This window comes from Phyllostomus hastatus, unplaced genomic scaffold (assembly GCF_019186645.2).
Source record: "Phyllostomus hastatus isolate PE091 unplaced genomic scaffold, TTU_PhHast_1.1 phas_contig_16, whole genome shotgun sequence".
NCBI classification, from domain to species: Eukaryota; Metazoa; Chordata; class Mammalia; order Chiroptera; family Phyllostomidae; genus Phyllostomus; species Phyllostomus hastatus.
Window position 1 is genome coordinate 5,665,851 of NW_025333643.1, and position 27,721 is coordinate 5,693,571.

Here is a 27,721-nt window from a genome sequence, read left to right on the forward strand (position 1 = left end):
TTTACAGTAGTGTTTAAGATTATAGCTATGATGGGCCAGGCGCAGATTTGTTATACTTAAAAACTAAGCCAATATGCAAAAATATTCATTTGTTCAACAAATACTAAATGTCTACTCTGGAAGGTACTATACTGAGCACTTGCTAAACAGTGGTGTGTGTAAATGGATGTGGTCCCTATACTTCGCATTTCTGTGAACTACACTAACATTTGGAAGTTTAAATGGGTTTTTTGTTAGGTGAAAAGTTGTTTAATGTTTTGAACCCAAAATACAACTACATTCTGATGATGGTAAAAACTCCAGGCTAGGATATAAAACACTCATTCTCAAGTATGAGGTAGTATATCAGAGAAAACCAGAATAGGAATATTGGATATACTGATGTGAACGTGATTCTTTCAAAGAAGTATTATGTCCTTTTATTCTAAATGTGAGACATCAAAAAATATGAGTAGTACATTATATTACCTAATATGACACTGAAAATCTAAGCTTAATGCAGCCAGGAACTATAAAATAAACTGAACACTTTAAAGAACTCCACATAAAACCCCAAGTACTGTGAAAAAGGAAGCACCATTTTTCACAAGGACTTAATACTGTGTTGAGATCATTTTATTTTCCACTATCTCATGAGGGCCTTTCTGCAACTAGAAGAACATCCAAATGTGGATAGTCACCCAAAAGAAAACAATCAAGAACTTAGATGAAGTTTTTAATTCAAAGATACATCAGTACTTTTAAGAAACCAAAAATATTGACAAGCTTATGTTTGACTTTGATAAGCAATACCGCTTTTGTGTATGGAAAGAAAAATAAAATTTCTTTAAATTTTACTTGTTGGTCCCATACTTCCTCTATCAATGTATTTGCTGCTATTTACAAATAAAAATGTATTTTTTAATTCCTTTGCTAAATCCTAGTCCTCTTCTATGTATTAACCTGAATAACAGATGCATATTTTAATTATTAAGGCAGATGTCAAACTTTCCTATAGGTCTTGTGAGACTTCATCTTGTCATGAGGCAAACACTATTTCACAACATGTAATAATGCTTCATTTTTTTAAGGTTGAGGTAAAGAGAACTTGAACAACTAAATAGCAAAGCTACACAGGCAATATCTGGGTTGCCTAAGATGCTACGATTATATTCTCTGCCTTTGCATTAGGCCAGGGTGGCTATAATGGAAAATAGGAACTGGTATGAAGCCTGAAAAGAAAATGTTCTAAACCCAAATCCCAGAGCACTTTAGTAGGCTTGGCATCTTCAAAGCTTTTTAAGAAAAGTACCAATTGCCCAGCTACCTCTTCACAACAGTTCCAAAGAAAAGTTCTCTCACAAGACTCAATTCCATGATAGTACATTCACACCTTTTGCTAACCAGGGTAAAGAACTTTAGACCAATTTAAACAGGGCACACTGCACTTTTGTTAATACTATTTTTCTCAAATAAGTTTATGCTGGCATTTCCAGGGTCGGGAAGCACAAATACTATAAACATCTTCATTTTTGCATTACCAAGGAGTTCCTCTTCCTCCATCTTGTTCTGAAGGATGAACAAAAGCTTGAGGTGTACGTTTCAGAAGGTAAACTGCAGCATGAAGACCACCTATGTTCACCCAGACTGTATGCACCTTCTGCCATACATGTCCCATTCCAGATAATGCCTGTGTATATACAAAATGCATAAAAGTAATTAGCTTCTATGACCTGCCTGCTTCTAGGCCAACCAGGGGTCTTAGCTGCAAATAAGAAACACTGAGGAAAAGGAGCACAATCCTGCTGAAACCAATATCCCCAGTTCTACTTAAAAAAGATCATAAAGATGCCACAGGCTGAGTTTTTGAGTTACTGTACAGCACCTTGGTAAAGCATTTCTTGTCCTGAGTAAGTAGTGCAGCTCGGCCTGTCCTTGGTCTACAGACACGGCTCATCTCCCATAGGCAAGCTGGGTAAAGGTTCCAGTTTCTTTTCTTGGATCCCATCCTATAAAAGAAGGTCCCTGACTCAAACACTGTTGCAAAAAAATAGCTAGGATTATGTGAGAAGTTATTAAAAATTCATCGCAATAAGAACATCCTGAGGTATGAAAAATAATTGCTGTTTAGAAGCCATAGCTTTGCTATTATATGTCAATGAAATGAGTGATCAGACCTAAATAAATTGCATAGAATTTTGAATTGGATTAATCAGAGAAAAAAAAACTTTGACAACTTTAAATATACAAACTGCCCTCTTAATGATCATGAGCAAATTATAGAAACCAAGTCAGTGAAAAAATCATTTATATTGAGAGAGAAACCAAGTTTTCCTCAACCTTTCTGTGTGAAGTGTTATAATTTAATGATGCACTATAAGTGGATGAAACCTCCTGTGATGGTCAGGATTAAAATGTAGTTAATACATTCCTGTTTTCAGAAGAAAAAAAATGGATGACTCTATCATCTTGTTATAATTCGTAAAAGAAAAATTGCTCTGCTGACAGTCTGCTAAAAGGAATGAAAGATTTCTGACATAAACTCAAAATGTAACAGGTTTAGAAGACGTGTGGGTACTGGTATAACAAGTGAAAGTAAACCCCATTTTAAAAAAAACTTAAGTCCCACCTTTTTCCAAATGGCATGTCTGTTACAATAATGTCCACAGAGCCAGTTCTCAGTGGCAGATTGCAGATATCCCATTGAATAGCATCTATGGGCAAGCCACAGGACAGTTTGCTGTGAGGACAAAGGAAAGGTGCTTTAACATATTCTTAAGGGAAATTTTAAAAAGTTTTTTTCTGAAGATACTGATATAAAGTAAAAAATACTACTAAAATATTAATTGATATTGACAATATCAATAATCAAAATTTTAAAAGAATGCAGAAAGTATAAGGTTATAAATTATTGATGACCAAATCTGTAAGAATAACAAAATATTTTTAAGTTGTTATAATTGACTTTCAAAAGATTATATCTGCTTCATTTATGATTTAAGAAAAAGGATTAAGGAGAGAAACAAGGCTGCAACACAACTGCAACAGACAATTTTGAAAACTGTTGAGAGGGTAAATTATGTAATTGATGAAACATGAAAAGGATACTGGAAACAATGCTAAAGAGGAAAAGATGAGACACATCTGAAGGATAAAGTTTGGTAAATCTATGTAGTGATAACAGGAGACCTAAAAACATAGATAAATTTAGTAAATATAGAGGTACCTTTAAGATTAAAAAAATATATATTATCAATAAACAAGAAGCAAAAAAAAGTTAAATAGATGACAAGAAACAATAATAAAAACATGATTTAAATCCCATTAAGGCAATACTACTGGTTTAATAAAACACAACAGGCAATAATACACAGGTTAAGAATTTGAAGATTATGAGCTGAAATGAAGGGTTATATTATTGATATTTGATAAAGAATTTAAGAATAAAATGCAGTGAAGGCGATCACTACATAATGAGGAAAAGGACAAATATTGAAAATAGAGCTTTACAATCACAAGCACCAATAACGGCAACAAAACAAGCTGAAAATATTAAAAGCTAGGTAAGATTGATATGACAGAAATAGTACAGGTTGAACAGGTGAAAAGTGAAGGTGCCCAAAAGGGTCTGAAAAAGAAGAAAATATTCAGAAAATAGAAAAACGATGTTTTTAAAATGTCTATCAGGTTTCAAAAACAAGCCTGGTCATGTACTAACTCTCAAGAAAATCTCATGTGAAATAAAATATACCATAAAAATTCATAATAAAATATAAATTATCAAAAATAAACTATCCTTGCTACTCAAGGTTGGGCTACAGACCAGCAGCATCAACATCACCCAGCTTGCTAGGACATACAGACTCCTAGGTCCCACTCTAAACCTCATGAATCGGAATCTGTATATTAATAGGATCCCAGGTGATTCATAGGCACATAAAAGGTTGAAAAGCACTATCCTAAACAACTGATCAGAGAGCCAAGTATACAACTAAGAATGCAGAAAGTAACTAAAGTAGAGAACTATCAAAATCTATAGAATATGGTCAACAGGAGTATTTTACATAAAAGCTCTAATAAGCCTGGCTGGCCTAGCTCAGTGGATTGAGCGTGGGCTGTGAACCAAAGCATCGCAGGTTCAATTCCCAGTCAGGGCACATGCCTGGGTTGCAGGCCATGACCCCCAGAAACCACACATTGATGTTTCTTTCTCCCTCTCTATCTCCCTCCCTTCCCTCTCTAAAAATAAAAAAAAATTTTTAAAAACCTCTAATAAAAACTTTTATCATTAAAAAGAAATTTACAGCATATAACTAAAGATTTTAGATAAACTTTAAAACCTCAATAGGAGATAGGAATAAAAACAAAAGGCATGGAGCATAAAACCACAGAGTAAGTAGTATATGAAAACAATACAAAGTGCTGGCAATTCTAATCAAAAGGGGAAAAACCAAATTAGCAAGGAAAAGAGGATAACCAATATACAGACATAGGCCCTGGTTGGCTAGGTCATTTGGTAAGAGCATCATCACTATACACCAAGGTTGCATGTTAGATCCCCCAGTGAGGGCACATAAAAGAATCTACCAGTGAATGCATAAATAAGTGGAAAAACAAAAATCAGCGTTTCTCTCCTTTCCTCTAAAATCAATTAAAAATATATATATACACACACGGACATAAAATAGTAACAAGTATACCATGTATAACTAGTAAATGAGTATTTGCATAAAATGAATATATATTTTAAAAAACTTACAAATATAAACCTAACACGAAGGGTTACGAAGGCAGGTGTTTTTAATTCTGTTAAGGCCAATCATGAGATATAATGACTTCCTGGGCTACATACTCAGGATGTGAAGCAGTTGTAAAACCTGACAGATCTGCTGATGACTACCTACTCCTGCTGCTTTATAAGAAAATGAAGGACACCAGCATTGGAAACCAGAGAAACAATTTTATGATGAGGCCTCTAGTAAGAAGTTGCTGACTAAGTGACATTTCAACCAATTCTTCCCAGAGACAGCTGAGACTTTGATAGAATGGTGAAAGGCTGGCCCAGATGGTATCCTCAAATGTAATTGTTGTAGTGGGCTAAAGCTTAATACTATAACATATATCTCAGATGAAAAACAAAATTTCCCAGAGGCTAATGGAATTCCAATGCACAGATATTAAAAAGATACATTTAAAAGACTTGGAATATTTTGCTTGGAGAGGAGAGGATTTGGAGGGGTGAGGATGGAGGAAAGGGGAGTTTTGGTAGCCCTTTAAATACCTGATGTCAATCATCGTGTGACACAGAGATAAAATTTTTTTCATGGACCCAGGTGGGAGGAGAAAAAAAAATCTGTAGGAAGTTCAGGGAGAGATTCAGTTCACTAAGAGATATGACTAGCTGTGCAAAGAGGGAATCAAAGAGATGAGTCATTAGAAGTGTTTACACATGCTCGAAAGACAATGGTTAGGATCTCTTAGGATACTTAGGAACCATGGGATAGATGGCTTTCAGGTCTCTCACAACTCAGATTTATTTTTTATTTTTTAATTTTTTAAAAAGATTGTATTTATTTTTAGAGAGAAGGGAAGGGAGGGAGAAAGAGAGGGAGAGAAACATCAATGTGTGAGAGATACACTGATCTGTTGCCTCTCGCACACCCCTAAGTGGGGCTTCGGCCTGCAACCCAGGCATGTGCCCTGACGGAATCGAACAGGAGACCTTTTGGTTCACAGGCCGGCCCCTATAATCTACTGAGCCACTCCAGCCAGGGCGCAACTCAGATTTTTTTAAAGTGCCAATTAATAAAGGAAAGGCTATTATAATAAACTATAGTATTTCTATAGAATGGAATATTATGTAGTTATTAAAAATAGACTATATAATATTCTTCCATTATGTGGGGTAAAAAAGAAAAAGGAAGACAGAAATAAAAATAGTTGCATTAGAGTGGTGAAATTACAGTTAAAAATATTTTAAAACTACAAATCATTTTCAGTCTTTAAAAATTTAAATGGAGTCTTGACATGTTCATTTTGGTTAAATGATGTCACAGTGCACTGTGGATATTAATCATAAAGTCAATGTCTAAGTCTAAGAGATGCTACAAAAACTTCAAAAATCTTACCCTTTAGTTTGGCTCTTGGTCAGTAAAGATGAGATGTTATTTGCTGCTCTATTCACAGCCAATGGATTATTATCACCAGCAATATGAAAACAATTAGCCCATTCAGTAGCCCCCTAAAAGACAAGAGTATATATTGAAACAAAAGTAGCAAACTGTAAAAACATGATTAAAAAAATCACTTCAATCGATTATCAGTAAGCAAGACATCAAATCCAACAGTCCAACACTTTTCTAAAGTGGCAAGACACTACATGTTGTCAACTTTGCTGTTCCCCCTGCTTGAAATGCCCTCCTGTTCTTTCTCTGCTTGCTGAACTCCTACTCATCTTTCAAGACCTAGTTAGCTCTGTGACATGAACCCCAGCTCTCCAAGCTGCCTCATTTGCCCCTCCCTAAAGTACTTTGTATATCTGTCACTGCACTTTTTCTTTTCAATTATTTCTACACCTGTGTGACTCTTAATGAACCTGGGAACTCAGGTCTGGTATTTATTCAATCTCTCACCCCACAGTACCTGGCACATAATACATATTACAGACCTTAAATGAAAATATAGTTTGAAAACACAACCAAATTGGCTGGCTCTCTAGGGAGCACATCCATGCCTTCCGTCCCTCAGGGTGCATCTTTACTTTTCTCTCCTAAACTCTAAGAGTCCTGAGAGACTTGCAACCAGGAGAGCAATGGGAAGTGGTAGCTTGTCCTGGGCTTATGCCCTGAACCTTCTCCAAGGCTCCCATTTCTCTGACTTATCAATGAGCTAACAGCAGCCCCATTGTGGCTCAATTCTTTCTATAATGTTTCTAGGGAGCCAAAGCAGAGCACCACCTAAGCTCTCTCCTGTTGCTTCTTCCACCCTAACCCCTTCTTTATTTCACTGTCCTTGGAGCTTTAATAACTATATTCTGAAAACAAAGGAGAATAAGAAAAAACAACCAAATCAAAATGACCAACCTATATATCTTTTTGTGATTATGGGATGTTACATAATCTGATATATTGGAATATTTGAGAATTTCAAAATAAAATATAATCTCCATTGTATAGGCTTTTAAATAACTACCATAACCCTGAAAGTGTTTTGTAAGTTTAAGTGAAAAACATGTCAACAAAATATAAATACCAAGATGTTATATATCATTTGTGGAATGAAGTGACATACTAAGTTAGGCCTGAACAATGTTATATGCAAATTAACAGGTTTCTGACATGAAGGCAGAGAAAGTTCTGTACTCTGTTCAGGGATGAGTGACAAACACCTCTTCCTTTGTAAACAGTAACATACCCTCATCCATGAACACAGTGCTTCACAGCTTTTTCTTTTGCCTAGGCACTCGAGGGTGAGGTAGAAGGAAGGGTGATGTACAGGTGATGTGGAGGAGTCCTAGAGAGTTTGATGAAAGCCTCTCATGTGATTCTACTTCCCCAACATTCTTTTTTTTTTTCCTTCAAAACCATTTAGCTTTTCAGTCTCTAAAATTAGAGATGGGTTTTGTAATAAGTCCAAGTTTTAAGGGGAGTATGGTAAGTCAAGTATTTTATACTTTGGTGAACAAATCTATATATATACCTTGTCAATTCCACTGATAATTTCATTCATTTTAATCAAATATCAGCTTAAGTCTTTTTATATTTACATCCTCATGTCTACCCTTACATGGAAATGCCTCAAATTTTTTCTTTTTATCTTTTATTTGGTGGGGTAGGGGGCTTCTCTGGACTTTTAGTTCTGTTGTATATTGTTTGACACGTAGTGACCTTCCCTGCTATTTCATTAATAGTTTAAGGCTAAAGAAAAACATCATAGTTTGCCCCTGGCTGGTATAGCTCAGTGGATTGAGCGCGGGCTGCAAACCAAAGTGTCGCAGGTTCGATTCCCAGTCAGGGCACATGCCTGGGTTGCAGGCCATGACCCCCAGAAACCGCACATTGATGTTTCTCTCTCTCTCTCTTTCTCCCTCCCTTCCCTCTCTAAAAATAAATAAATAAAATCTTTAAAAACAAAACAAAACATCATAGTTTAAGGCTAAAGAAAAACACTCTGCTTTCTTCCCAGAATTATTCTTGATAACAACTGTGTTTTTACTGTCAGTTTCTTTAGCCAGTGTAAAGTTCTCTGACAGGAGCAGAAAGCAGCAGTTGCCTAGACTACTATAATTCCCTTTGGGACTTATTTAATATTTTTAAAAAATTTTTAAAGATTTTATTTATTTATTTTTAGAGAAGAAAGGAGGGAGAAAGAGAGAGAGAGAGAGACATTAATGTGTGGTTACTGGGGGCCGTGGCCTGCAACCTAGACATGTATCCTGACTGGGAATCGAACCTGCGATGCTTTGGTTAGCAGCCTGTGCTCAATCCACTGAGCTATGCCAGCCAGGGCCTAAAAAAATTTTTAAAGATTTTATTTATTTATTTTTAGAAAGAGGAAAGGAGGGGAGGAGGAGAGGAAGAGAAACATCGATGTGTGAGGGAAACATGGACAGGTTGCCACTCATACACCCCCTCCTGGGGGTGTGCCCCACAACCCAGGTGTGTGTCCCAACCAGGAATAAAACCAGACCTTTCAGTTTGCAGGATGACCCCCAACTCACTGAGCCACACCAGTCAGGACTCCTGAGATTTTAACTCCCAGATGACAGATGTCATTTTCTAATTGCACTCTGGATTATTTTTCCCTTTGTAAGTTGTTTTGGACTTGCTTATCTATCCAGTTTCTCCCCCCTCAAAGAATCTGTGGCAGTGATTTTCCACCTTTCTAATAGCACACATAAATTAATTTGTAAAATTCTGTGGCACACCAAAAACTATACCTTTTTGCCAATCTGACAAAAATAGGTATAATTTTGATTGATTTATAAAAAGTAATAATAATAGTAATTACCTACCCTTTTTGCTCCAAAGTGACTTAAAAAAACCCAAGTGCCTAGCCCTGGCCAGGTAGCTACCTGTTAGTTAGTTAGAGCATTGTCCTGATGCCCCAAAGTTGTAGATTTGATCCTCCAGTGAGGGCACATACAAGAATCAACTAATGAATGCATAAATAAGTGGAACAACAAATTGATATGTCTCCCTTCCTCTCTCCTTCTAAAATCAATAAATAAAAATTATGTAGCTCAGTGGATTGAGTGCAGGCCTGTGAACCATAGCATCACTGGTTTGATTCCCAGTCAGGTCACATGCCTGGGTTGCAGGCCATATTCCCAGTATGGGGTGTGCGAGAGGCAACCACACACTGATGTTTCACTCCCTGTCTTTCTCCCTCCCTTCCCCATCTCTCTAAAATAAATAAATAAAATCTTAAAAAAAAAAACCCACCTCAGGTACATACTTGCATATAAGGATTTCTGGTACCAAGAATTAACAAATCAGATACAACCTTGTTACACGAGGTGACCAATAAGATGCAACTCTTATATAACCTATATATTTGTGGTTCAAGACAGGGCATTCACACCAGACAGCTATTATCGTGTTGATTGTTGTAATTTTTAAAATTTGATAATCTAAGGGAAAAAGAGGTCAGTGCCCCGACTAAATAATTAGGTACTATATGTTTTAAAAATTCTTGCAGCACATCGGTTGAAAATCACTGATCTATGGTATCTCTTGTTGGTTTTAGTGTACTATATGTAACAACTTACCATGTTTCACAAATTTAAGCAATTTTACTGAAAGTGCCCTCTTCTAAATTATTTATAAAAGTATAGATAATATGGATTCAAGGAAACTCTCGTTAGATGTTCTCCACTTAGAAAATGCCTTTCCATTCCTTCCTTTGCTTTAGGCAATTTTTGAGTCCTCTCAATGTCACAGTAATTTTAAAAAGTACTTAAGAACATTTGATGTAGTCACATTTTATTTTTCGTTTGTTTCCCTTGCCAGAGGAGATATATCAGATAAAATATTGCTATGGGCAATGTTTGAGATTTTACTGCTTATGTTTTATTCTATAATTTTTATGGTTTTGGGTCTAACAGTTGTCTTTTTTAAAAAAGACTTTATTTATTTTTAGGAGAATAAAGGAGAGGGGAAGGGAAGAAGAGAGGGAGAGAAACATCCATGTGTGGTTGCCTCTCTCATGCCCCCTACTGGGGACCTGGCCTGCAACTCAGGCATATGCCCTGACTGGGAATTAAACTGGTGACCCTTTGGTTCACAGGCCCGTGCTCAATCCACTGACTGAGCCTACACCAGCCAGGGCTAATAGTTAAGTCTTTAACCCATTTTGAATTTATTCCTGTGTATGATGTAAAAAGGTGGTCTAGTTTCATTTTTCTGCACCTACCTGTCCAATTTTCCCAACACCATTTATTGAATAAACTATCTTTAGCCCATTGTATATGCTTGCTTCCTCTGTCAAATATTAATTGACTATAAAGGTGTGGGTTTATTTCTCTGCTCTCTTATTCTGTTCCATTGATCTATGTGTCTGTTTTTATGTCTGTACCATGCTGTTTTGATTACTATGGCCTTATAGTATAATTTGATGTTAGGTAGTGTGATTCCTCCAACTCTGTTCTTTTTTTTTTCAGCATTGCTGTTGCTAGGCAGGGCCTTTTGTGGTTCCATGTAAATTTTTGAAATATTTGTTCTAGTACTATGAAATACATCATTGGAATCTTGATAGGAATTGTGTTGAATCTATAGGTTGCTTACATAAAACTAAAAAGCTTCTACAAAGCAAAGGAAACCATCAACAAAATGAAAAGACGACCCATGGACTGGGAGAACATATTCACTGATACATCTGATAAGGGGTTAATATCCAAAATTTACTGCCCTGGCTGGTGTAGCTCAGTGTACTGAGCGTGGGCTGTGAACCAAAAGGTTGCTGGTTCAATTCCCAGTCTAGGGCACATGCCTGGGTTGTAGGCCAGGTCCTCAGTGGGGGCCACATGAGAGGCAACCACACATTGATGTTTCTCTTCCTCTCTTTCTCCCTCCCTTCCTCTCTCTCTAAAAAAATAAATAAAATCTTTAAAAAAAATTTATAAAGAACTTATAAAACTCATCACCAAAAAGACAAGCAATCTAATTAAAAAATGGGCAAAGGACTTGAACAGATACTTCTCCAAGGAGGACATACAGAGGATACAGAAACATATGAAAAGATACTCAATATCACTAGCTATCAGAGAGATGCAAATTAAAACCACAATGAGATACCACTTTACACCAGTCAGCATGGCCATCATAAACAAAGCAACAAACAACAAATCTTGGAGAGGTTGTGGTGAAAAGGGGACCCTAGTACACTGTTGGTGGGATTGCAGACTGGTACAACCACTATGGAAAACAGTATGGAATTTTCTCAGAAAACTAAAAATGGATATGCCTTTTGACCCAGCAATTCCACTGCTAGGATTATATCCTAAGAACCCTAAAACACCAATGCAAAAGAACCTATGCACCCCAGTGTTCATAGCAGCACAATTTACAATAGCCAAGTGTTGGAAGCAACCTAGATGCCCATCAGTAAACGAATGGACCAAAAAACTATGGTACATTTACACAATGGAATTCTATGCTGCAGAAAGAAAGAAGGAGCTCCTACCCTGTGCAACAGCATGGATGGAGCTGGAAAGCATTACTCTAAGCTAAATAAGCCAGGCAGTGAAAGACAAATACCATATGATCTCACCTTTAACAGGAACCTAAACAACAAAACAAACAAGCAAAATATAACCAAAGACACTGAAATAAAGAACAGACTGACAGAGTTCAGAGGGGAGAGGAGAGGGAATTTCAAGGGAATTTCAGGGGAAAAGGGGAAGGGTTTACAGGAACGAGTATAAAGGACACATGGATAAAAACTAGGGGCGGGTGGAAATGGGAGGGAGGAGGGGAGGGCTGGGTGGGTGGGTTGGGGTGGGAGTAAAAGACAGAAAATTGTACTGCAACAATTAAAATAAAATTTAAAAAAATGGGCAAAGGTTCTGATTAGACACTTCTCCAAAGAGGACATACAGATGGCCAATAGACTTATGAAAAGATGCTCCATATCACTAATCATCAGAGAAATGCAACTTAAAACCATAGTGAGATATCACCTTACTCCTGTCAGAATGGCTATCAGCATCAAGTCAACAAACAACAAGTGCTGGCAAGAATGTGGAGAAAGGGGAACCCTTTTGCACTATTGGTGGGAAAGTAGACTAGTGCAGCCACTGTGGAAAGCAGTATGGAGACACCTCAAAAAATTAAAAATGGATCTGCCTTTTGATCCAGCAATCCCACTCTTGAGAATATACCCGACGAAACCCAAAACACTAATTTGAAAGAACATAAGCACCCCTATGTCCGAGCAATGTTATTTACAATTGCCGAGATATGGAAGCAGTCCAAGTGTGTCCATCAGTAGATGGGTAGATAAAACAACTATGGGACATTTACACAATGGAACATTACTTGGTGTTAAAAATGAAGAAAATTTACCCTCTGTGACAGCATGGATGGACCTGGAGAACAACATTATGCTAAGTGAAATAAGCCAGTCAGAGAAAGATAAATACCACATGGTTTCACTCATATGTGGAATCTAATGACCAAACTGAACTAACAAGCAAAATAGAGACAGACTTATAGGAAGCAGGCTGGCAGTTATGCAATGGATGGGTTAAGGGGGTGGAGGGATCAAGCAAAAAGGGAAAAATACTCATGGACATGGACAACAGTGTGGTGATTGTGGGTGTGTGTGGGGGTATAATGGGGCTAAATGGTAATGGAAAAAATACATGAAATTTAAAAAAATTGGAAATTAAAAAATAAAAACTACTTACAAACTTTTGGTATATAACCTTTTAAGACTTCTTGAAAAAACTAAATGTTGTCCATAGGCTTCCCCTTTTTACAACTAGACTTACTCCAAGAACTAAATAGATTAAGAAACATAATGACTTTATAAAGATGAAATGCCTTCCTCCAGTTCATGCTTGTGCCTTCAATTATGTTTTCCATTCAAATCTACTTGCTTGTCCATCATAGAAAAGGGACTCACCAGTTTGTAATCCTTAGTCTTCTATGTAATCCACTGAATAAATATAATTTACAATCTATCAAGTTCTTGGCTTTTGTAATAAGTGGTTACATTCTGGACACAAACAGTTCCAAATTTACCAGAGTAATTCCTCTAAAACTTTGGTCCATTGACCCAATCTTGGTGTTTCATTATGCCTAATGTGCCTATTAATTCTAGGACATTCTGGATGTAACATCTGCTCATTAAAAGCTAAAGAAAAGTTATTACCTCTATTGGTATTGCCCCTGTTCCACACATTGGATCAACTATTATATCAGTAGGTTGAGGTGCACAGAGCCTAGAGAAAAGAAAATAGCCTATGTGAAGAGATTTCAACCAATAGCTCGGGCTTCCATGGTGACTATTTCTGAAGCTGTAAGATCAAGGACCTGCTATATTAGCATGAAGAATCACCAATCAATACTCATTTTAAAAATCAATTTGTAATTACATGTTGACTCTATATCCTAGCAGTTAATAAAAGCATTACCTATAATTAAAAGTACCCTTTTATTATTGTATAAAATTCCATTTCATTCCAGATGGACTTTAGCTTCTAGATCTTTTAATATACATGCATGCCTTTAGAAAATACATTTTTAATTTTTCATATAAACATGTGTTACATTAAAAAACTTCAAACATATTTCAAGTAGAACATGTATTAATATAAGTTGACTGGCAATTAGATATTCAGTATTCCTTTCCTTATGAATTTTAAAGATAGTAACCTTGCTGTAAAAATATTTGCTTTATTGTGAGTACTTAGTATAATAATTCCTCACTTAAGCAAAATGACATATAATGGAACCAATTTTACCACAGGCTAATGGATATAAACAAGAGTTAAATTCTTACAGCATCTCCAGTATCTCATCAGTGGTACAAGAAACAATGTCATTGGAAGACCTGCTGTATTTGCCAGGCGTGGATTTAACTCTTTGCATGCATCATTTCATTTAACCCTATGAGGTAGGTCACTATTATTCTCATTTTACTGATAAGCTGATGCAAAACCTGTCCACAGACACAAAACTAATAGGTGACAGAGTCAGGATTAGAAACATCACTGTTAGTGCCTTAAATGTCACCCCTCTATGAAGCATCCCCTCCTCAGGTCATTAGGTTTCTCCTTTTGTCCTGATAATCTTTTCACATTCTATGAGTATTATGGTATTTACTACATGTAAGGTAATTTATCTCCCTCACAAGACTTGAGATTCTTGGGGATAACACTGGATTCTTACTGTAATACCTGTTTAGCCCTACCTCCCTATTCTTGCCCTTCAATAAATGGCAACAGAATCTCTGACAACCCTGTTGGCAGTAAGCAACCCTATACTCCTAATCATTGCTGTCAGGATCTGGGAGAACACTTGACCAAGACTATGTCAATCAGATTCTCTCTTATAAGAATTGGGAATAAAGAGTTAGAAGCCCTAGGCAATATGAAGCTGGTCATTTGAAACTGGAAATGTGTAAATTTAGATGAGGGCAGCCATTTGCACACATGAGCAGAGAAAAGAGCCCACAAACTCCCAGGAGAGACAAAAGTGACTGTCTAGGTTTAAAAGGTAGTTTCCTAAGATCTGGTTCCTCTCCTTCTTGACACATGGCCTTCAGTTTTCTGTGGATTCTCTAAGATTTCCCAATATTTTTCTAATAAACCCCTTTCCCACACCATCATCACTTTTAAAAAAATCTTACACTAGCTTACTTAGGTTTCTAACAGTGGACCCAAAATAATTATTCATCTCCCTGGCTCCTCCACCACAATGCTTGGCAGTAGATAATAAATGTTTGTTGAATGAAGACTACGAACTTTTCTTTAATCAAATGGCCTCAGTTATCTATTATTGTCATCGAATTGACAGGTTCCAATTGTGCTGAACTGTGATTCCATGGATGCGCTGGTAGGACTCCTAGAATATGCTGACAGTGATGGTGTATATAGCAGGTGTTTTGCATATGTTTCTGCATTTACTCCTCTGTAACACTCCTTTAAGTCTCCAGAAAAAACAAGAGAAGACAACTTGTCTGAGTGGTAGAAAGAAGGACCCAATATAAAAGCGAATAGGGAAAAGGAGAAAGCAAGCTAGATCTTGCATTTGAAAAGTAGAAAATTCCAGGATGGTTCCTGGGTTGCAGTGATTATACAATTTAAAAATATAAGTAAAAGTTCTCTGTGTTCATTTATACATTAGACATTTAAAAAAAAATCTTTGCTTTCATCTGCTTCACTGACAGAAATGAAACAAAGTAAAATTTGCTCTACTTCCCAATATGCAGTATATTCTTTTTAAACAGAAATGTGGCAACCCCATTCAAGAAGTAGATGAAAACTATCATTCCCATTTTAAAATCAACAAAACTGAGACAGTAATTAAGTGATATTTTCAGGATCACAAAGAATTAACACTGGATATAAGGGAAAGGAACAGTTCATTATCAGCTTTTTATCCTATTCTTTACCCACTAAATTCCAACACAGTGCCTCACAAGAAATTAAAGTGTTTTGGAGGTAAACTTGAAACCAAGTTATCACTTTAATCTAGATGGCAAATGCATTCTCTTACCTGAGCATCCCATAGGCAAGAGTAGATCTAAGAGTTGTAGGTCCAAAATGTGTAATATTTCTTCGGTGGAGACTCTCTTCTGTCAATGCAATGCCCACAATTATTTCATTATCATGGATATTCAAAAGCACCTAAAATAAAACAAGATAGAATAAAGTGTTTTAGAATTGTACAAACTGCACTTATTACCAGGATTTTAAAATTTCAGCCTTTGTTGTTTTTTTAACTTTATTATGGAGGTATACTATGTGTATACACTAAAATACACAAATCTTAAGTATGCAGTGCAGTAATTTTTACCTATATGCACTGTTACTGCCCACCAGATAAAGATATGCAATATTTCTACCAAACCAGAAGGCTCCCCTTTGCCCCTCCCAGTAATTATAAATCTGACCACTTCTACCATATATTAGTTTTGTCTTGTTTTGAACTTCATATAAATGAAACCATATAGTATATACTACTTTCAAATTTTAACATTTATTTTATTCTTTCCTTTTCATTCATTTTGTTTGTAAGTTAGCCATAAACATATTTTCCCCAAATTTTTATAATGTATTTTGAATGTAAACATATTTTGAATGTCTATGGGCTTAATACACATTTTTTAAAATTTTAACTTTTGTTTATACATTTGCCTTACTACCTATTATTTTCTTAATATTTTTTAAAACTTGACTCAATGTCTGTGAAATGTTTTTATGTCCTAGTTATAGTTTTTCTAACATAATTAAATAGAAACTATTCAAATAAAGAAAGTGGAAAAAAACTGTTCTCCAATCTTCTACTTAAAATTTCCTCATCAGGACCTTAGCAATAGCAGGTGCCACTTACCTAGCTACATGCAAGCCAGTGTTCTACACACCCTACATGCATTACCTCATTTCATATTCACACCATCTGAGCTAGGTATTACTACCCCCTTTTACAGATGAGGAGATTGAGCCACAAAGATGTCTGTTACTTGCCCATTCATAAGCCTTGTAAAATTGGATCTGAACCCAGGTCGTCTGGCTCCAGTATCTGAACCCCCTGGTAACTTTTGGACACTACTGTTCTAGTTAGCATATTCATTTTCATAACAGCTGTTATGAGGAAAAAAAGAAATGGGGAATTGTTCCTCTGATTTGATACGCAATAAAAGAAAAACTTACAGAGAGAATAAGTGACTTGCCCCAGAGGCAAGTGTCCCAAAAGCAACAGAAAATTACTTCTTGATAAAAACATCAGCTGCTAGGGGCCTTTTAAGCTGTCAGAGATTTAAAGACAACTTAGTGTGGTCCACATGTGAATTATCCGTGTAGTAGGCAATTGACACTAAGGATGCTAAAATCTAGCAGAATTTAAGAAAGAGGAGAGCTGTCTCAAGGATGAGTATTAGCAATGATGTCCTGATTTTAGGAGGTCAAGGTTTGTTTTAAAAATGTATTCTGGGGAACATCTGACATGTTGTTCCCAGGTACATGTCAGTTCTGCTCAAGTAAACTCTTATAAAAACTCTCCTCTCTCTCTCTCAAAAAAAGAAAAGAAATGTACTCTACTTTTTTTTAGTAGCAAACCTCTACAATCAAGACACACAAAAACAAAAAATTTGTTTTAAGCCTGGTTGAATTTTATAATCTGAAAGTCCATGTAATGTTGTAAAAAGTACTAAATTAGAAATTAGAAAGCTCAAGTCTTAACAGTTCCCATCTATTTAACAGTTTATTCCATCAAATACTTAAAATGTAGCTCTGTGGCCTCAGTTTAATTATCTATAAGACTGGGTTAGTCTAAAAATTCTATACATCTATGACAGCCTTCTTAAATCATCAGAGTTTGTACCTACCTCCACATCAAAGTTGGTCATATCAGCCTTCCATTTAAAATAATCTTGAACAGCACCCCCAAAATCTCTTGCAGCTTCATTAGAGGAAAAACAGTGTTTCTCTCCTGCCCTGTTGCATGTGACTCTAAACTTCAGCATTTCAAGACTAGTTTCTTCTTTTGAGCTCTCATCAATCTCATCTTTGCAAGATGCCAAATCATCACCTACTAATGTTGATATCTCTTCTTTGATGGCTGGCTTTTCATAGTAGTCTAAAATATGTGAATCTAAGGCATTGTTAGTGAACTCGTTTTTAACATCTTTCTCATCTCTTTTGTCTCCTTGTCCATTATTAATCTTCTCTTTACTTGAATTCTGATTTATCTTTTTGTGTTTTGTTTTTTTCTTCTTGAAATTGGTGTTAATTTTCCATACTTTTAAAGGGTCTGACCATGAAAGCTTCCCAGCCAATTCTTCAAAATCCTTTAGGACTTCTTCCTATAAGAGACAAAGAAAGAAATCCATTCACTTCTCACCATTTTAATTGAAAAATAAACTCTTACTTTGTCTACAGATGACATTAATTGTTATTTTGGGAATGGGAGAGGTGCAAAACAAGAGTCTATAAAATATTGGCTGTAATCAAAAGATAAAAATCTCATTTAAAATTAGGTTGTATACAAATTAAGCCACTAAGAATAACACAAGATTGAATGGTAGATTAAAAGTTGGGGTTCAAGATTAAAATGTGAACAATAAAAAACTAAAAATAGTGGTTACCTCTAACAAGGGGGAGTGGGGAGATGACAGACAGGGAGAGAGGGCAACTTACCTCTTACTGATTGACTACCCTTTGAATTTTATGCTGTGTGTACATATTGACTATTTTTTAAAAAAGATTTTATTTACTTTCAGAGACAGGGGAAGGGAGAGAGAAAGAGAGGGAGAGAAACATCAATGTGTGAGAAATACATTGATCAGTTGCCTCTCATGTGCCCCCAACTGGGGATCTGGCCTGCAACCCAGGCATGTGCCCTGACTGGGAACTGAACCGGTAACACTTTGGTTTGCAGACCGGCACTCAATCCACTGAGCCACACCAGCGAGGGCTTGACTATTTTTTAAAAGAAAAAAAAAAAACCATTATCAGTTAAAAATGTACTTATACAATTTCTAAATAGTATCTAGAGCCATCTTTTTAAAAAATAAATCTGATCATGCCCCTCCCTTGCTTAGAGCCCATCAATAGCTTCCCACAGCACCTAAAAAAATGTAAAATTCCTTAAAAAGGCCAACATAATCTGACTCCGGACTACTTCTCACACATCACTTTAGGATCATTCTCTTCCTCACTTCCTCTGCTTAAAAGATATTCGGTTCAGTGGTCTCTTTGCACTGCTAGCTCCCTCATTTAATAGCAATTTAAAAGGAATATCCTCTGAGAGATCTGCTCTACTTACAATAATCCTCTCAAGTCATTCTCTTCCCATTTTATTTTCTTTACAGAACTTAGCATTATCCAAAGTTACTAGGTCTATGCATTGCTCACTAACAAGGCTCCTCCCAGAAGGTAATTGGGAATGAAATGACCTTACCTGTCTGGACCATTGCTATAAGCTACATGCTTAGAAAAGTACCTGGCACATAAAAGGTACTTAACAAACAGATGTTGGAAAATGTGACTAATTGTTAAAATGGGTGTTACAGAATCATGCTGTCCAATTCAGCAGCCACCAGCAACATGTAGCTATTGATATTTCAATGATTTAAAATTAAAATTCAGTTTATCAGTCACAATAGCCACATTTCACACACCAGTAGCCAGAGGCTACCGTGGTGGACAGCAAAGACACAGAATATTCCCATTAGAGAGCTCTACTGCAGAGTGCTGGTAGATAGTACATGTTACTGAAGATCAAAGCAGAACAAAATCAGTGCTGGCTAATAAAACTGAGGCTTGAAAATGTAAGTGAGTAAAGGTTTTGATACTACTTGAAACCTGATAAAATAATGGTAAATTTGGGTTTGGCAAATGCAATTCTATTCACAAATAATTTTCCTAAAAAGGGCATCTAGGGTTGACGCGGTAGAATAACACTGGTACAGCACCTTTCTTTCTTCAGAAACCCTTCTAAAAGAAAAAAAAAAAAAAACACCAGAAATACCAACTCTATCTTAATAGAATCTACATGGTATCTATAACCTTGAACCATGACATGAGAATTCTAACATAAGAATTTCCAAGTGCAGTAAATGTCAAACAGGTACAGGAAGACAGAATGCCTACTGACCTCAAATAAAGGGTAGAGCAGTCTGCAGTGTAGTAGCAAATAAACTCTTCTTTTGGAAACAGTAGGGAAGAAGTGCATGCACTGGACTTCATTTGTACCAAGAAGAAGCAGGGGAGAGAAAGGGAGACTGAACAAGGAATCTGATGGATAAGTTATATTGGCTGGAAACAGTACACTGGTGAGGTAGACTTGGGGAGAATACTCTACATAGTAAATAACCTTGAAGTTGCTGATCTCTTCAGGCTAAGGATAAGTAATGGTTAAAAGAACTTGCTTAATGGTACAGAAATTATATCTCAGGAAAGCTATTTTTTAAAAAGAAGGAAGAAGAGACTCGAATGAGTCTCAGCCCTCATGAGGGGGCTGTCTCACCCCTGTGAACGAATGTCCACAGCCCTTTGTCAGAAGGAACTTCACAGTGAACCAGAGGGATTTCTTGCTGGCCTGAGCAGTTCTTGACTTCTATCAGGAGAACCTTCTCTTAACAAGAGGAACTCCCTTGTTCAAAGACAAGCAATTATCAAAAGTTATCAGCACAAGATTTATAGAAACATAAAAAAAAGGAAAAAGGAGGAAAGGAACAGAAAAACAGACCAAAAATACCCCCCCAAAAACAAAAACTGACCAGAAAGACAATGCCAAAGAGCAGCAGAAGGTTATGATCAAACACATTGACATGGCATCAAAAAATGTAATAAGGACAGACCTTTGTAAAAATGAGAGTTCAAGGCACAGATAGAAAAGTACAAAGATGAGGTGAGGCACCAGAAGAAGAAAAAGCAGTTTGCAAAACTCAAAGAAAAATAAGTCACAGATGTTAGCCTTTAAAAAATGGGCTATAGCCCTGGCTGGCGTAGCTCAGTGGATTGAGCGCTGCAAACCGAAGTGTCGCAGGTTCGATTCCCAGTCAGGGTACATGCCTGGGTTGTAGGCCATGACCCCCAGCAACCGCACATTGATGCTTCTCTCTCTCTCTTTCTCCCTCCCTTCCCTCTCTAAAAAATAAATAAATAAAATCTTAAAAAAAAGTAAAAAAAAAAAAAAATGGGCTATATGCCCTGGGTAGTGTGGTGCAGTGGATTGAGGGCCATCTTGCAAACCAAAGTGTCGCTGGTTCAATTCCCAGTTGGAGCACATGCCTGGGTTGCAGGCCAGGTTCCCAGTAGGGTGTGCTCAAGAGGCAACCAAACATTGATGTTTCCCTTCCTCTCGTTTTCCCTCTCTAAAAAAAAATAAATAAAATCTTAAAAAAAAATAGGTTATAAACTCATGATATCATCTGAATACTTAACAGCACCCATTAAAATGCTTAAATTAATAGGCTTTTAATAAGATGGGGGAAATTATAATATTACAAAGACTAAAATTGATGGTCAACAGGATAAATGTTAGAAGCAAATGTTCAAAAGCAAGGTTTTACCAGGCCACGTTACAATTTAAGTCCACAAAGTGAAGAGCTTAAGAATTTTTCATGGTCACACACAAAATAAGTTGCCCATGCACACATCTGAAAATCCACCTGAACACTTGCTGCTCTTCTTTTGGGACTTGACCAGCAACCTCTTTTGTATTTCCTCACAAAACAACACTAAAAAGCTGGCTCACAAGGAACTTCCATAATATCAAATTCACCTCTAATCAGAGATCCAAAACACTAAAATAATGCAAATTCTAAGGTGGAAAAAATATAGGAATTGAAAAGAATATTAATAATGCCCTAAATTAGAGGCAAGAACTTAATTTAAACTTTTATTTTTATGTATTGATTTTAGAGAGAGGAAGGGGGAGACAGAGAGAGAGAGGGAGAGAGACACTGATTTTTGTTGTTCCATTTATTTATGCATTCACTGGTTGCTTCTTGTATAGGCCCTTACTGGGGATCAGACCCACAACCTTGGTGTATTGAAAAGCTGCTCTAACCAATGGAGCTACCAGCCAGAGACAAGAATTTAAAAATTAAAAAAAAAAAACTTAATGGTTTATAAAATGCCTGTTAACATTTAGTCATGGCTATTAAAATTTTGAAATACTTAGCAGCAAAAATTTTCAGTACCTGCCTATTATTTACTAGTTTCACAGATATAATTCAGTTGGCAATGACTATCAGAAGTCTAAAGGGTTATACTAGTGTTGAAAGTTACATTTTTGGTTATTAAAATTTTAATCTATTTTCAGTCTGAATTCTTTTAGGTCTGGTTTTATTTTTTCTAGGCTGTGGGTTCATACCACTTTGATTGGTTTTTGAGTAATGTTTTGGAAATCAACCTTTTGCCAACAAATAAAAATGAGAATTAAGCAGCATAACAGTTTTTAGAAACAGGTTATTTCCCATATAGGCAATAAAATTAACCAAAAAAAAAAGTTTTCAAGCATTTGATTCTGGAAACCTGACCAAAAAGCAATGTGGAAAAACACTAAAGCCTTACTGAGATCTATTTTCAACCTTCAGCTTAGGCAGCATCTCAATATTTATGAATCAGATGCTAAATACAAGTTGGAGACAAAACTGTTGTCCTAACAACTGAAGGAATATTTAGATATTACTTTGGCTTTATTTCAAAAAATGAAGTTAGAGAAAAAAAACTAGGCAAAAGCAGGATGGTGAAGGAAAGTGTTATTTGTAGATGATACCAACTGTCACTTGCTCTTTGGTTCAGTCAGGAAGCAATTCTATTTTGAAACCATATATATCAGCAAAGTTAATCTAAGGTATGTATCTTTTGTAAGAAAGTCAAACAATCTGTTTTCTTATAAATTTTGATGTTTTCAATATTGATTTTTTTTTACAGATTTTATTTATTTATTTTTACAGAGAGGGGAAGGACAGGAGAAAGAGAGGGAGAGAAACAGCAATGTGTGGTTGCTTGTCACATGCCCCATGCTGGGGACCTGGCGGGCAGCCCAGGCATGTGCCCTGACTGGGAATCGAACCTGTGACCCTTTGGTTCACAGTCCGGCGCTCAATCTACTGAGCCACACCAGCCAGGGCTTAATGCTGATTTTTAAATTTTATTATTCTTTCATCTTTTAAAAAAATAAGGTGTAATTGACATAACATTTTAGTTTCAGGTGTACACTACAGTGATTCAGTATCTGCGTACATTGTGAAATGATCACCACAGTATGTCTAGTTAACATTTGCCACAATATATCACGTCAAAAATTTTTTTTCACGTATTGAGAACTTTTAAGATTACCCTCTTAGCCATTTGCAAATATGCTACACAGTAATATGAACTACAGCTGCCATGCTTTATGTTGCATCCTCATGACTGACTAATTTTTATACCTGGAAGTTTGTACCTTTTGGCACCCTCCACCCATTTTGCCCACTCTCTACCCCCTGCAATACTGATTTTTAAAAACAACTTGAAAAAAGTTGACTGTCAACAAATCTCTGGATTTTATTGTAAAAGTCTACCAGTATTCTATATTGTAAAAGCAGCAGTAATGCTAAATGATAGACAGAATGTGTAAAGTAGAAATAATTTCTTTGGGGATGATGGCTGAAAATCAGCTACTATGTTTGGTTGGGATAGCTCACCTTTGTTTCTTTGAACTGGTAATCTTTAAACTCCTGAACAACCACAAATAAATTATCAACTGATCTCAGACAATGAACCTGGTAAGGGAAAAAAATGTTAGGAACAAATTTCTGAGAATGCATTTGAATCACAAACTACTGACATTTAGATATAAAAATTAGGAAGAAGACTTAAAAAATATATTGTTTTTAAATACTCATCCAAGAATACGCTCATTGATTCTAGAGAGGAAGGACAGGAGAGAAACATTGATCGACTGCCTCCTGTACATGCCCCAATTCAAACCTGCAACCTAGGTATGTGTCCTGATTGGGGATGGAACCCACACCCTTTGATATGTGGGATGATGCTCCAGCTGAGCCAGCCACCTGGCCAGGGCTAGGTACAAAGATTTTAAAGCAGCTAATGTGGTCATGGCTGGCGTGGCTCAGTTGTTTGAAGCATCACCCATAAGCAAAAGGTTGCCAGTGCAATTCCCTATCAGGGCACATGCCCGGTTGCAGGCCCAATCCCCTGTTGGGGCACGTGCAGAAGGTGACAGAACTGTGCAGAAGCACATTGATGTGCTCACATCGATGTTTCTCTCTCTCTCTCTCTCTCTCTCTCTCTCTCTCTCTCTCTCTCTCTCTCTCTCCCCCCCCCCTCTCTCTCTCTCCCCCTCCCTTCTCTCTTGAATAAGAATAAAATAAACCTTTAAAAAAATAAAAATAAAGCAGCTAATATGGTAGTCCCCCTCCTTTTTAATTCTTACCTGGGATATGATTTCATTGAATTTTTAGAGGGACGGAGAGAGGGGAAGGGAGAGAAACACTGATGTGAGAGAGAAATACAGATAGGCTGCCTCATGTATGTGCCCCGACCCAGGATCGAACATGCAACCCAGGTATGTGCCCTGACTGGGAATCATACCCATATCCTTTTGGTGTACGGGACAACAGTCCAACCAACTGAACCACCTGGCTAGGTAGTCCCTTATCTGTGGTTTTAGTTACACATGGTCAACCACTGCCTGAAAATGTTACATGGAAGAAATAAAGAATTCTTAAGTTTTAAACTGTAGGCTATTCTGAGCAGCTTGATGAAATCTCGTGCCATCCTATTCAGGACAATAAGTCATCCCTTTGTTTACTATATCCATGCTGTATATGCTACCCACCCATTAGTCACTTAGTAGCATGTCATGGTATCACACTGCTTGTGTTCAATTAACCATTATTTCACTTAACGCAGGCCCTAAAGTGCAAGTGGTAATGCTGGCAATTTGGCTATGCCAAAGAGAAGCTGTCAAGTGCTTTCTTTAAATAAAAAGCTGAAAGTTGACAACTGAATAAGGAAAGAAAAAAACTGTAGGCTGAGGCTGCTAAGATATATGACAAAAATCAATCTTCACCCTGACCAGTGTGGCTCAATGGGTTGGGCATCATCCAATGAATTGAAAGGTCACTGGTTCCATTCCTGGTCAGGGCACATACATGGGTTGTAGTTTTGGTCCCTGTTCAGGGTGCGTTCAAGAGGCAATGGATCAATGTTTCTCTCTTACATCGATGTCTCTCTCCCCCTCTTTCTTCCTCCATTCCCCCCACTCTAAAAATAAAAAAGTAAAATCTTTTTAAAAACATCAATCTTATACCCATGAAATTATCTAATTCATAAATTAAACTTTATCATAGGTATATATGTATAGACAAAATAGTCTATATAGGGCTCAGTACTACCTGCAGTTTCAGGCATCAACTGGAGGTCCTGGAACATATCTCCATGGATGGGGATAGTCTACTGTACCTATAATTTATATTTAAAAATTTTCTCCATATCCCCAGTTTCCTATCTTTTTGGTTATCTATCAGTTTCTGTTCCCTAGATAAAAGGAAGGAGGACTGGTGGAAAGATACAAGCTTAGTGTGTTATGTGGGTAACACAGGTTTGGGGGAGAAGGGAAAAACAAAGATAGTCAAGTAAGGCTCTATCGTATTTCTCTCACAGCTCTCTGGGGTACACTGTACAGTGCAGTGGTTAAGAGAATAGGGTTTTAGCTCCAGCTTTATGATTACTAGCTGAGCAGCCCTGGGCATATTACTCATTACTAAGCCTAATAACAATGCCTATCTTCACAAAACTACAGAGTTTTCTCACTAAAACACTGGATGGGAAACACTTGCATATCAATTCATCCCACATTTTGGGGGCATATCTACTATATGTTACACATTAAGAGCTTGGGAGACATCATCAATCAATCAATCAATCAACAAGCAAACAAGTAAATATGACAACCCCTGTCCTCATGTTGCTTAAGTGATAATGAGACATAGCTTACCTTTTTATTCTAATGGGATGGAAGTTTGCTGACTTTCATGTCTCACCTTCTATGTGATTCCTAACTACTTTTGAGCAGGTATTTCTTGATACAGATTTTTTTAAAGAAACCTTGTTTATGCCTCACTCCCCAAGTCTAAACTTCAGCTAGATGCTGAAGTAAACAAATTCAAAGATGTGTAGCAGATACCCAGCATTTCTTCATAAATCACACAGAATTCTTCTGGTGAATTCATCCTCAGGAAATATTAGGGTCACTTCTAAAAATATGGCAAAGCTACCAAACTTACAAAGCAGTACCCAACAGAAAATGCAACAGAAAATATTCATAACATGACCTATCTAGAAAACTATTTTAAATATTGCTTCATTCAAACCTGAGCCAGACTTTCCACGGAAATATCAAAGTATATCTTGCCCCGGTCTTTGCTGATTTTGCATGATGACCTCAATTTTTCTCTCACTTCATCTGCAGCGGTTTGCTCAAAACCAGTAGGTACAGTGGCTCCAATAGTGACTTGAAGGTGCTCAGACTCACTTCTGGGGCCACCTTCTGTCATTTGTATAGACCTCTGGTTCTCATGCAAGTTCACATCCAAAAGTTGGTTAGTGGCTTCTTGAATGTCAGACATGTTGGCAGTGCTTCCAAGATCCTTGATATAGTCCCTTTAAAAGCAATATGGAAAAGAAAAAAAAAATCTCCAAACATTATCACTTCATATTTCAACTATAAGTAAAAACATCTGCTTTGGAGGGCTAGAAGAACAAGGCAACACAACTGATGCAGCCATATTCAGTCAGCACACTTGAATCAGTATTCACCAAAAAGGATTGAAAAACATGGGCAAAGATGTAAAATAATATTAGACAAGCAATACAGATACAAAGGGAGAAAAGGAGAAAGAAAAATAAGAGGATTTCCACAGCACGCAATATTTGGTTTGGGATCATCTGTTAATAATACCCATCTCAGAACTACACTAGTTAACAATTCAAAAACAGAGGCTACTAGAGCACATTCAAATATATTTCCGCATCTTGGCCTTTTTTAGCTAGCATTTAAGAACCCCGGGCTTCTGAACTTCAGACATGGATTTGAATTCTTGCTCCCACCATTCATAGGTTGAATGAGCTAAAACAAGTTTATTGTCTCGTGCCTCAATTTCCTCATCTGCAAAATCAGAATTAAATAATACCTCTCTCCTAAAGAAGACTTACGTGAAAACAGCATACTGCCAGACCCATGACTAAAACTTACTGATACCTATCTTCCTCCTGTGACGGAGACAGCGATTCATGTGTTTACAAATGATAAGCTGAACATCGACTGAATACAAACATCTGAGTGCCTATTACCAGCCAGGCTCTGGGATCTATGGCTGGGCATCAGGAGAGATCTGTTAAATATTTGAAATAGTAAGCCAATTTCCAGTACCTGAGTATGGGTAAGGTTGGACAGGTGGGAAGTGGAGATCAAAAGCTCTCACTGTATTTTCAAAGGTTTTACGACCTAAAACACTTAAGTGGGCACCCAGCACCTACATAGTCCTTGTTCTGTACCCGGGACAAGTGACAGTGTCTAGCACTAATAGTCAATTCCTGCCCTTAAAGAGCTCACAATCACTGTGAATAAAACCTGCTTCTAAATAAGGACGCTGAAGCCCGTAAACGGAGGTACCCTGCCCATTGACAGAGGTCCAATCAGTGTCGCAGGCTGGACTGAAAACCCAGTCTCCGCACACACCCCCAGGGCCCTCGTCACAGGAATCCCGGGAGAGGGTAAAGGCCCGGGAGAAGGAGCGAAAAGGACTCCACCACACACCAGGCTGAAGTCCAGCCTGGCACTAGGCCGAATATCAAGACGAGGGTCACCCCTCCCTCCCAAGTATTCCATACCCAGGGGCTCCCCTCCGCCGCCCCCGGTTACCTGCTGGCAGCACAGACCCTTCCAGCGCTAGCACGCCGTGGGCCCTACGCGTTCTGGTCACGCAGACGGAAGCCGCCTAGACAGCCCCGGAAACGGAAGTCAGGTGGTGCTGTCACAGAGGCTCCGAGCTA

At 37.2% G+C, this 27,721-nt stretch overlaps 1 protein-coding gene across 1 annotated transcript; it reads right to left on the reverse strand.

The window, feature by feature from the left end:
• Positions 1–702: 702 nt before the first annotated feature.
• On the reverse strand, positions 703–27,670 carry THUMPD3 (THUMP domain containing 3). Its single transcript, XM_045832475.1, has 10 exons — positions 27,591–27,670; positions 26,041–26,329; positions 23,347–23,424; positions 17,533–18,009; positions 15,702–15,832; positions 13,354–13,423; positions 6,108–6,220; positions 2,609–2,719; positions 1,865–1,988; positions 703–1,669 (listed from the first exon to the last, which is right to left on the reverse strand). Exons 2-10 carry the CDS (start codon positions 26,293–26,295, stop codon positions 1,517–1,519), a joined length of 1,512 nt encoding a protein of 503 aa, XP_045688431.1. The 5' UTR covers positions 26,296–26,329; positions 27,591–27,670; the 3' UTR covers positions 703–1,516.
• Between the last annotated feature and the right edge of the window lie 51 nt (positions 27,671–27,721).